The 11,699-nt window shown below is 38.1% G+C and overlaps 1 protein-coding gene across 1 annotated transcript in view; it reads right to left on the reverse strand.

Annotated features, from left to right (window-relative positions):
* The window catches only part of RIF1 (replication timing regulatory factor 1), a 65,877-nt gene extending 55,093 nt beyond the window's left edge, over window positions 1-10,784 (reverse strand). Inside the window, exons 1-9 of the mRNA XM_067741965.1 lie at window positions 10,647-10,784; window positions 10,116-10,231; window positions 9,297-9,375; window positions 7,167-7,263; window positions 5,935-6,062; window positions 5,747-5,841; window positions 4,686-4,875; window positions 2,852-2,944; window positions 495-633 (exon numbers count right to left, since the gene is read on the reverse strand). Of these exons, the coding sequence (XP_067598066.1) occupies window positions 495-633; window positions 2,852-2,944; window positions 4,686-4,875; window positions 5,747-5,841; window positions 5,935-6,062; window positions 7,167-7,263; window positions 9,297-9,375; window positions 10,116-10,219 (925 nt within the window). The 5' untranslated portion in view covers window positions 10,220-10,231; window positions 10,647-10,784. The remainder of the gene's footprint in view (window positions 1-494; window positions 634-2,851; window positions 2,945-4,685; window positions 4,876-5,746; window positions 5,842-5,934; window positions 6,063-7,166; window positions 7,264-9,296; window positions 9,376-10,115; window positions 10,232-10,646) is intronic.
* Between the last annotated feature and the right edge of the window lie 915 nt (window positions 10,785-11,699).

Consider the following 11,699-nt stretch of genomic DNA (forward strand, 5'->3'; position numbering starts at 1 on the left):
GGAATCACTTCTACATATTAATGTTAGCCCACTATCAGGCGCTGTTCTAAAGATCCTGAAAAAAAGTTCCTCTGTCTCTGATACTTTGATTCCATAGCAATCAAAATTGTTTGCTATCATCTATTGGCTGTGTGACCTTTGATGAACTACTTAATCTTCTGAAAATAGCGATAATGCTTACCATCTAAGGTCTACTGTGATGATTAAATAAGAAGTATGTAAAATGCTCAACTAAGTGCTGGAATTCACTAAGAAAGCCACAAACAGCATCTGTCACTTTGTTCAGTTTTTGAAATAGTGTAAAATAAACTTTATATCTGTGATTTTCAATAATGCCTGGCCTTTGAATTCTACTTTTAGCCACAAGTTTATTCCCCTAAAATAATATTCAATGATAGGTAAATATTCGATATAAAGCGCCCCCCCCCAAAAATCAGAAGAGCTTTGTTTTTCATCTTAAGCCATAAAAAATCGAATTTTTAAATATTACTTACCTGGATTTAAAGCAAAATTATCTATTAAACTCTTCCAAGCAATAAAAGCTATTTTTTTAATCATGGGTGCTCCACTACGAAATCCCAGTTCTTCTAGCTGTAATAGAGAATTGATGAAACTCCCACTTCGATGCAAGGTCTAAAAAAGAAGAATCATTAAGAAGTTACTTACCTGCCTGAAACAATATATAGGCACTATCATCATTCATTTATCTAACTCACCCAGTGTTAACTATGTAAAATCTAAGGAATTTAAACTTTTTAAAGTACTGAATTTTGTATGCAAAATTCTGCATCACAAAATATAAAGCTCCATGAAATAGGTAATGCATAATACACATTTCTAAAACGTTAGAGAATATCAGAAATGTGATAAATCCAAAATTTTACCAACATATTAAAAAAAGTATTCATATGAAAAAATCAATATTAAAGAAAAATAAGAAATTCAAACTAATAATCTTTTCAAATACACTGAAACAGGCAGGAAAAACAGTTAAGTAAAAGATGGATAAATGACAAGTAAACAATGCATCCCAAGAAAAAATACACAAAAAGAACTTTAATAGTCATAAGTGACTGTAGTCCACACATAATCTGAACAGAATATAAATGTAACAAAAACAACTGGCTTAGAAATTCACAAAAATCCACAAGAAAGCTACTAGAGCCAATAAAATCATTTCAGCAATGTTGCAGAGTACAAGACCAACACACAAAAATCAGTTGTGGTTCTATACAACAGCAATGAGTGATCTAAAAAGGAAATCAGGAAAGCAATTCCATTTACAATAGCACCTAAAAGAGTTAAACACTTAGAAATAAATCTAATCAGAGGTGAAAGACTTTTAAACTAAAACCTACACAGTATATTTGAAAAGGCCTAAATAAATGGAAAACCATCCAGTGTTCATGAATAGGAAGATTTAATATCATTAAAATGTCAATACTACCCAAAGCAATCTACAAATTCCACACAATCTCTATCAAATTCCAAAGGCCTTTTTCACTGAAAAATAAAAGCTGATCTTCAAAAGTTCATTATGGGATTGCAAAGAGCCCCAAATAGCCAAAACAATTGTGAAAAAAAAATTATAAAGTTGGAAGACTCACTTCCTTGACTTCCAAACCTACTGCAACAGTAATTAAAGCATATGGTAATGGCATAAGGAGAAACATAACAGACCAATGGAATAGAGATCCCAAAAATACTCTCACATACACTGTCAACTGATTTTCAACAAGAGTGCAAAGACCACTCAACAAAAAACAGTCTTTTTAACAAATGGTGTTTGGAAAATTGAGTATCCACATGCAAAAAAATGAAGCTGGACCCTTGCCTTACAACCATATATTAAAATAAACTCGAAATGGATCAAAGATCAAAATTTATGAATTAGCAAATCCAGAGAAAAAGCAGAATGGAGGTTACGAGAGGCTGCAGAGGTAGGGGCAGAGGGAGTCAATGTTTATGTAACATGTATAGTTTTTGTTGGGGATGATGAAAAAGTTGTGGGTGTAGACACTGGTGATGTTTACACAACTGTAAATGCTTTTAGTGCCACTGAACTGTATACTTAGGATGATTATGATAAATGTTATGTTTATTTACCACAATAAAGAAAATCACAACTCCACCCCCTCAAAAAAACCTGGCTTAAAGATAGAAAATACAGTTGATTCTCATTATTCACCATAGTTATGTTCTATAAAGTTGCCTTGACACTGTATTAGCAAACACTGAGCCATGGCTTGTAGGGAAAATGCAGGGTTAGGTTCCTGCAAGCCTCTGATCACATTTTCATCGACCATTTGACACACAACCTTGTTTTATGTTTGTTTTGGTTTAAAGACATCTTGTTGATTCACTAACATTGAACTCACAGCGGACAGCACTGTAACTCACACCTGAGCAGTGTATCTAGCACATGTATTTCCCCCTTAAGGCACATCACAGCCTTCCGCTGCTTAGCAACCACAGACAGCACTTCAGCACTACATTTTGGGGCCATTTAAAACTGAAATCACCAAGAAAAAGCATGAAACGTGAAAAATGTGGCATCAAATGGATCATGAAATGGACATTTGCTTAAAGGACATTAAGAATTGAAGCAAAAAGGCAGAACGTAACCTTGCTCAACCTCAGGTGGGAACATGCATGCTGCAGGACTCAAATTTTTTGCCACTACACGTGCCTACAATTGACTGCAAAAGCAGCACAAATACTGATGTTGGGTTAACAAATAAATTTTAGTAATTTTCATATACGGCATGCATGAATAATGAGGATCAACTGTACTATGGAAAGTTAAGAAATTAAAGAGTCTGGCATGTAAAAACTGTTCAACTGTACTTACCTTCCCAAGCAGTTTGACAAACAAAGGCCATAATTTTAACACGTAAGTCTCATTTTTACTCATAAATAGCTTCTGGAGTTCCGAAAGTAATTTCTAAAAACCAAAGCAAAAATATTTACCAAAGACTCTTGGAAAGAAAAAGAATGCAGTATTAAATTGATCTCAGCAAAGTAACTTTTCCCAGATTTTATCAGGAAAACTTTCACATATATAGCAAAGCTGATGGAGTTTTACAGTAAATATCCAAGTATAAATACCACTAACATTTTACTATGCTTGTCTTATCACATATCTGGCCATTCTTCCATCCATCAACAGTTTTTTTCCCTACCAATATACTTTCCCCTAAAAACTTCAGCTTGCTTATCATTAGAGTTCAAATGATAATGCTTTAACCACTCACTCTATCTTTAAAAATTAATAGCTTCATGGGTAACACATCTGAGAAAATTTAAGTTCAAATTTATTAAGAATTTTATACAGTGGACCCCTGGACAATGTGAATTTTAACTGTGCGTTCTACTTATACTCAGATATTTTTCAGTAGTAAATACTACAATACTGCACAGTCCGTGGTTGGTTGAATCCAAGGATGCAGAGGAACCATGACTACAGAGGGCCGACTATGAATTATACAAGGATTAAACTCAAGTTGTTCAAGGGTTGACTGTATACGCTCTTAAGAAATAAATTTATCAATTAAAAAAACTTACAAAGACACTGGCGTCACTTTTAGACTCCAAACCTTACCATGAGGCATCCTGAATTTTAAAAAATAAACAAAACCCCAGGTTTTAGAATCTGGACATCTCCACCACCTCCTGGATTACTGTAATGTCTCCCAACTAGTCTCCCTGCTCCTACGTAGAGTTTTTTTTTCTCAACGCAAACTGATCCCTTTAAAACCAAAGTATGCATATCACTTGTAGACTCAAAAGCTTCAAATACGGTTTTCAATATAACCCAGAGTAAAAACCAAATGCCTTACAATGGCCCCCGAGGTCCTATGTGATTTGGCCCTGTTTCTGGTATCATCTCCTCCTCCTCTCATCCTCATCGCTCTATCCTACTGCCCAGTGTTCGCTGAACACAACCAAGTACTCATATCAGAGCAAGGCCTTTTGCGCTCATGGTTCCTCCTGCCTCAAATGAGCTTACTGCATATTATTCAGGTAGCTAACTCCTATATCACCTTCAAATCACCTTTCAAATAACCTATTCTTTTTCCTTCCCTGACCACCTCACCCTTCCTCTCCGATGGCACTTTCCATCCAGTCCTTGCTGTTTTCCATTAATGCTCTTTACTAAATATACCATATACTTTAGTATCTCTCCCACTAGAAAATAAGCTCCACAAGTTGCTTTTGTTCACTGCTATACACACAGTACCTAAAACAATGTCCAGTATATAACAGGTGCTCAATAAATATGACAAAGGTTGAAAAACCTAAAACCTGGGGTAAGTAATAACTTTAGGAAACTGTACACACTAGATGCACTTGTGTGCATTAAATTTGTATCTACTGGGATTATGCTATAACAATCCAGATAGCGATGAATCAGTTAATGTTCTCCCTTTTCCAAAAATGCAATTTCTTGCAATCACCATTCGTTGGGGATGGGGTAAAATGCCTGGATTGTAATAACACTGAATAGACAGCTCCCTTCCTTACTATAATATAGGATCAGTGTGACTACATTAACTTAAACAATTCTTTGTATTAATTCAAAGAGGAACTTCCTAGATCATAGAGCAATTACACCAATATGAGCCCTAAGCTTGGTGCAAAACCTTACAATGCAGTATCCAAAAAATCCTTCAAGTATTACTTACGGTAGTCATAAGCTGCTCTGTGATAGATGCTATTTCTTGTTGTTTCTGAAGTAACAACGGCATTCCCATCTCTAGAGCAGTAGCTCCCCGCAAATGTACCTTTTGGGCCGAATGAACCACTAATGGTATGACCAATTTTGCCCATCTAATTGACTCTTCTCCCATTTGAATTGGGGCTTGTTCAATTAGCCTGTGTAGAGAAATCAATGACTAAATTAGTTTGACCTCACCTTTTACGTCTAAAGTACCAGGAAAATATACAGTACACAAGTATGCAGAAATATGCATAGTATGGTCCAACTGTTTTACAATACTATATACACATATATACACACACAAAAATAGATCTAATTTTTAATTGCTAATTTGTAGACTTCCCTATTATTTTAATAAACTTTTCAAATAAGGAGAACGTATTATCTTTCCTTCAGATTAAAAAAATGTAAATACTAATTATTTTTACAGAATTAAGTTCAATATTCTTATAAGACAGGACAGCAGAGAACCATGATACACTGTGAACATCAATCAGGGCATCAAAACACTAAGTAGTTAAAATATAGAGCTCAACAACTAAAGAAAACTTTCAAAGAATGAAAAACAAGTTAAGGCAAAGCACATCAACAGTTCATGCTGTCAGCACATCCATTATGAAAAGCAAGGATGTGTAGGAAGAAGACAGGGGATTTTCCTGTTCCCCTCATCTGCTGCTAGGAATTATTTAATGCTTTCCTAAATGCCTGTTACAGCTCACGTAAAAGTCTGTATTATTTTTTAAACTCTTGCAAAAGCTTTAACAGAAATAATTTTTAAAACCAGAAGTGTGTTAGCAGTAGCAGCAGAACCAAGGCTGTATTTTAAGGACTGTCTCAGTAAAAATAAAGAAACCTAGTAACTTATGCACATCTACTTCCTTCTTCTTGTTACTTGCTTTTAGTCTAGAAGACATTTCCTTCTTTTAATGTTTAACTCAAATTCAAGTCCCAAAAGACTACTCCTTAAAGTAAATTCTAAATTTACTGAAACTGTTCTTCTAAATTCCATAGCATACAAACTCATACCTTATGATGACATTTAATGCTTCATAATCCACAACAGCAGAATGCATCTCTCCTCTATTAAAGACTATTTCTAATGAATCAATTATACTCGATACCTGAAAGACAGAACCAAATAAATACAAATCGAATAAGTCTGAAGTTTTTAACTGGCATGTGGTTAAGAAGACATATACAAAAACTATACTCACTACTTTGCCAACAACTTCAGTGGGAAACGTCTGTTTGGATATCACCCAAAGTGCCCTAGTACGTACATTTTTATCTGAATTCTTAACAATATCATTCAGTTTTGAAAGCAGTTCTTGAATATTTGTCTCTGAAAAATAAGCAGTTTTAATTATGTGGAATCATTTACATCCTTTAAAATCTCTAACAGAAAAACAGAGAAAAATCCTGTTCCCTTCAGTGTCAAAAAGTTAAATGCATATCCAGAGAAAAGGACCAGAGAACCAATGCTGATATCAAACTTCTTCCCAAAACACAAAACTCAGGTCAGAGGGAAGGTATTCTCAGAGAAAACAGATAGTAGCCTCTAAATCAGATATTTTTCAACTAAAATATTTCTATAAGGTCTTATTATTAGGTATGAACATACAAGTCAATTTTTGGCAAGACATTATGAATCCTTTATCTCTGCTCCAAAATGAACAACTCCTACTTTAGATGGCTAACATTTCTATATATAAAAAAAGCAGAAACTTTTTCCTCAGAAAAAAAAGATGGTAACAACTTTCTGATATCCTTAATCCCTATTCCTAATTTCCTCTCTCTAAAGATCACCTCCCAGGTTTCCTTTACCATGACAAGCTACTTACAGAACGATAATTAAGATCACAATCCTCCCTGATATCCATGGGAAACTGGTTCTAGGACCCCCTCTCAGGAATATCAAAATCCAAGAGATGCTCATGTCCCTTATGCCTTCCACATCCGTGGGTTCTGCATCCAAGGATACAGAGGGCCAAGGATGCTTGAAAACTCAGAAAAGCATCAGATCCTGTGCTTTCATTACCACTTTTAGCTCCAAATTATCTCATTTACCACTAGGTGAAAGAACTTTTCAAATTACAGCATGTTCCTTAACACATGCTTGTGTAAAATAAATGACCATCTAACTTCCAAAATTAATTCCATCTAATTATAAACTTCCAAAGCAGGTGTGTTTTTATAAAGGACAAGGTTCAGTTTTTGCAACAATTATTTTTAAATAGGCTTATTTTATTTTCTTTTACAGCAAACCTTATGGTAACACAGTCAGAACTACATCTAAGGAAAAGAAACCTTCCAACAATGATATAACCTAAACACTTTCTCAGAAGCAAATCCTAAACTACAGGTTATGAAACTAATAGAGAGGTAACAGTACTTTTAACAGTATCAAACTATAAACTCTAAAAATACTATATCACAATAAATTTACCTGATAATCCAGAGGTAATTTTCGGATTATATAAGCAAAACCCCAAGGCCTGCAGAGCAGCACTACTGAGCTCTGAGTTTTGACTGGCAATGTGAGTCTTCGAAAACAAAATAACATTTGTTACAAACAAGTACAACTGTAAATTAATTTTTAGACAGCAAAAGTTGATTAAAAACAAATTTACATTTTAATTCCAACAATCAACTGATCTTTGAGAGCAGATTAAAAAGGATTAAGATCAGGAGGCCATGGATATACCTTGGCAAAGAAAGAAGGAAACTAGGTAGAGATCAGCTAAATAAAGAATATTTTTCTTAAAAGGAAAAGAACATCTCCACACATCTGAAAGCAAAAAAAAAAAAAAAAGCTAACAAATGGAAGATGCTGAAGACACTAGACAGGAAACAAAGAGTAGGAGCAAAACCCTTCCACAAAAAGAAAGCAAGACTCAAAGGCAAAAGCTGACATATTAGCTATGGAGTGGAGCAACACCTCTAACAGAGAGGGAAGGAGCTGGAATGTAACATTTACTAAGTAGCTAAAGTGCTAGGACCTTTAAACATTATTTAGCTAGGACCTTTAAACATTATCTCAATACTTCACAGACAGGAGAATTTGAGTCCATAACCATCTGGAATTCAAAGCCCAATGCATATTCTATATGTAAAAGTTATAAAATCCCAAACCTGTCAAAGGGAGTCTTGCCCCAACCCTACATTTACTTGTAACCCTGCATTCTTGGTACCATTTCCCATTCCAAAGTGATTTATCTTCAAATCCCCCCATTTCTCTGAATCCAATATCCAAGGAATCCTCGACTATCTGCTACTCTTGACAGAGAAGAATGGTATATGTTAGTAGTCAAATATAAGAAGAGACACTTCCTTGGAGCACCCCTTTCATAATTAATCAAACCAAACATCCAAAATACTACACCCTGAGATACAAAGTCTTAAACACTTAAGACGATGAGAGCTACTACTATATCTCCTAGATAGTAGCTAATATGTGTGTGATCAACTTTTGATTTTCCTATTAACCACCCACATGCTTCTAAATAATTATTAGGCATTTTAGTTACAAACCCTATTTACAAACAATGCAACTTGACTCAAAACGCATACAAATGAGTTTCTGATCCTACATGCTTTCAAATACCAAATACATTATGCATGTCTTCATCACAACAAATACACTACAAGAATGTGGAAAATGACAATGAAGAAAAATGGGACAATAAATAATACCATTAATATTGTTTATACTATTAACAAGTCTTGACCTACTACACAATAAAGTTCCTGCTTACATGAACAAAAACCACTGATGACTATAACAGGAATATTTAAGAGTAGGCAAGGTAGTACCCCCAATGCCTCAACATTTGGCCCGAAATCATGGTAAAATGTATAATGAACATCTTGACAGAATACTTCCATTTAAAAGCACAAAAACAGGGTCACAAAAATAAAAACTCAAAGGGACTTTGGAGATTTAGTTCAACCTCTTTATTCTAAAAACAAGGAAATTAAGTTACGTGTTAAGGAAAGTCAAGTCACAAAGGCACAGTATACTCAAGTGACGACAAGAGCACAGGTCCTCAGTTTGATGTTAAACTACACAACCTCCCTATAAACAAGCAAACAAGATAACCATAAGCGGTTTTTTAACTAAGCAAGAGTGGCAAAAACTAAGGGTAAGTGAAGATAAAAAAATGAATGTTACCCACACAAATAAACCAATGACAAAACAACAGATTCATTTTATTTAAAAGTACATTGCTACAAAAGGAGAAAAAAAACAGATTAAATAATCTCTGATCACTGCTTTCCTATTAAGAGTGCAAGTTTTGGATTCAAGTGGCCACGGCCGACTTTAGGCACATGAAACTAATTTCTTCTGCAAAGTGGGGATTAAAGACTAGCCTCACTGGGACAGGGAGGATTAAGTGAGAGAAAACAAGATAATTAAGATAGCACCTGATACAGCACCTGATACACTGTAAGTCCTCAAATAGTACTGTAATAACCCTGCTGTTATTTTATTTTAGACTCAAAGTTTTTGAATTAATTGGCAAAACCTGTTTTCCCCACAAAGTAAAAACTATTTACAACAAATATACATACATACCTTTAAAACTCTGAATAGCTGAGGAAGTTTCTTCTCAATTTCTATAATGATTTCTTTTCCATCTTCTCCAGTCATACGACTTCAGAAAAGCAGAAAGAACACAAATTTATGCAAACAGCAGACACAAAAATGAACTATGAAATACCTGCATAATCTTTTTAAACATTGTTAGAACACGGGCAAATTAACTGACCCAGTGCTTAAGATACTTAAGAACATATCAGAATACAAATACGAAGAAACCCTCAGAATAACTTGTGCATCCACACTATACACAGGTTTTGACAGCTTCCCTATGTGAAGAGGGAACAGGGAAATCTACCCCTAGTTAAAAACTAAGAAACTTACTAAATCTTTATCGCTTTGTACCAGTTGTTACCCTTTCCTTGCAATTTCCAAACTACATTTAACTCAGAAAAACATGGTCTGCAGGGGAAAAAAAAAACGTGGGAAGCACTTGCGATTAAAAGAGAACTCGGTTTATTGCTCTCTATTAAAAAACCAATTGTGGGTTCCCCCACTGTCCCGAAACACAGGTGGCTCACGCTGAAAAACCATTACTCCAGCACGCTCCCTTCCAACCAAACTTTTCTTAACCCTTCGCTTGCAAGACACACGTGCAGGCTTCCTCATTCAAAGCTTGCACCTTAAGGGCAGCAGCACCCGCAGCCGGGAACGTCACCTACCACACCGCACCCCGGCGTCCCCGCAGCTGCCAGACTTCCAGAATACACAAACTCGCTTCGCGTGCCCCACCCGGACTATCTCCTCCCCAAGACCCGCCAGGGTGCCCCACCCCATACCCCCAGCAGGCCTCACCTGGTCAGAGTCAGGTAAGCGTCGGTCTGCTCTCCATGGGAGGCGGAAGGGTCTTCCAAAGTCTCCAACAGCGGCACGAAGGGGCTGTGGCCCGGGGCCGTCATGTCGGCCCCTCCCTGAAGCCCGGACCGGAAGAGAAGACAATCCAGTGACCGATAGAAACAGCTCCGCGACGGCCCCGCGTGAGTCCAGGCCCCAGCCCCGCGCGCCCGGCTCCGCGTGAGTCCGGGACCCAGCCCCGCGCGCCCGCCCCCGCCCTCCCAGAGCCACCGCGTCCACGCCCCGGGCCCCTCGCGCACAAACCCAAGCTCCGAACCTCCGCCTGCGCGCCGCAACACGCTCCCAGGCCCACGCCGCGCTCCGCCCAGGGCCCGCTCCCGCCACCAGTTTCCCGGGCAGCTTTCAACAGCGGGAGGAGACCGGCGCGGCGGCGGGAGAAGCCCGGGGAGCGAGGCGTCTCACCGCGAGGGGGCGGAGGTTGCGCCAGGCTGACGGTTCCCCGCCGCCTATCACTGTGACCCCGATATTCACCCCCACGTACGAAGATAGGCCTGCGTCCTCGCCACTGCTGCCCTGCAGCACCCGGACGCAGCCCGACCTCGACTTTCCCGGCTCCGGCTGTTTACTCACGCGTGCGGCCCGCTCCCTCCTAGACCAAGATGGCGGCGGGGGCGGGCCCCGGAGCGCGCGGGAGTAGGACAGGCCTGGCGGGAGAGGCTCGAGCCAATCCAACAGTCAGCGGCGCGCCGGAGTCATCGATCGCCTCCCTTCCCTGCCTGCTGCCCCGCCCTGCCCCTCAGGTCACCTTGCAGGTGGGGGTGTTTTGGCCCGTATTTAACCCGCGAGGGACTTGAAATTCAAAATGTAAGTGAATCGCCCAAGTTTACCAGACTAAATTTAGTGCGTCTTCAAACTGCAAGTCCAGTACTTCTTGAAGTATTAGCAACAAATCATTTAGCAACAGGAGATAACTGTACTGTGATGTTTAAGAGCTGCGTTTAGATTGGTCTAGATTCCAACCCTAGTTCCGTGTGACCTTAGCAAGTTAGTCAACCTTTTTATGCCTCAACTTCCTCCTCTGTAAAATAGAGGAGGAATACTTCAGGTTCAGGTGAAAGCTAACTGAAAAAAGTTTGGAGAGTCCAGAGGCTCTCAAGTTCTAAGTATACATAACAATGACCTGGGGATATTCATGATTAATCTGCTGGCTTCTGGGCCCCGCCCTTAGACATTGTGATTCCGTAGGTTTAGGATCTGCATTCTTTTAATTGGCCTCAGGTGTTGAAGGGTGGGACTTGGCTAACAGTTAACACTTGGAGAAACTACCGTATACCCGTTTTGTTTTTTGTTGTTGTTTGTTTTTCAGAAAACTTTAATGCAGAAAATACACGAAAAGATTTGTATAAAATTTCTGGTGTTTTGAACGAATTGGAAATTGAGTACTCATAGGGAACAAGTTTTCCATCAGTTGTATACGTGTGACTTAATTCATAACAATGATTGCGATAACTATTTACTCTATGAAAATCTGATTATGGTTAATACGGAAAGATACAGATTGAATCTTGTCCAGTTAGATTGGAG

The sequence above is a fragment of the Pseudorca crassidens genome, chromosome 6 (genome assembly GCF_039906515.1).
Source record: "Pseudorca crassidens isolate mPseCra1 chromosome 6, mPseCra1.hap1, whole genome shotgun sequence".
Lineage (NCBI taxonomy): Eukaryota > Metazoa > Chordata > Mammalia > Artiodactyla > Delphinidae > Pseudorca > Pseudorca crassidens.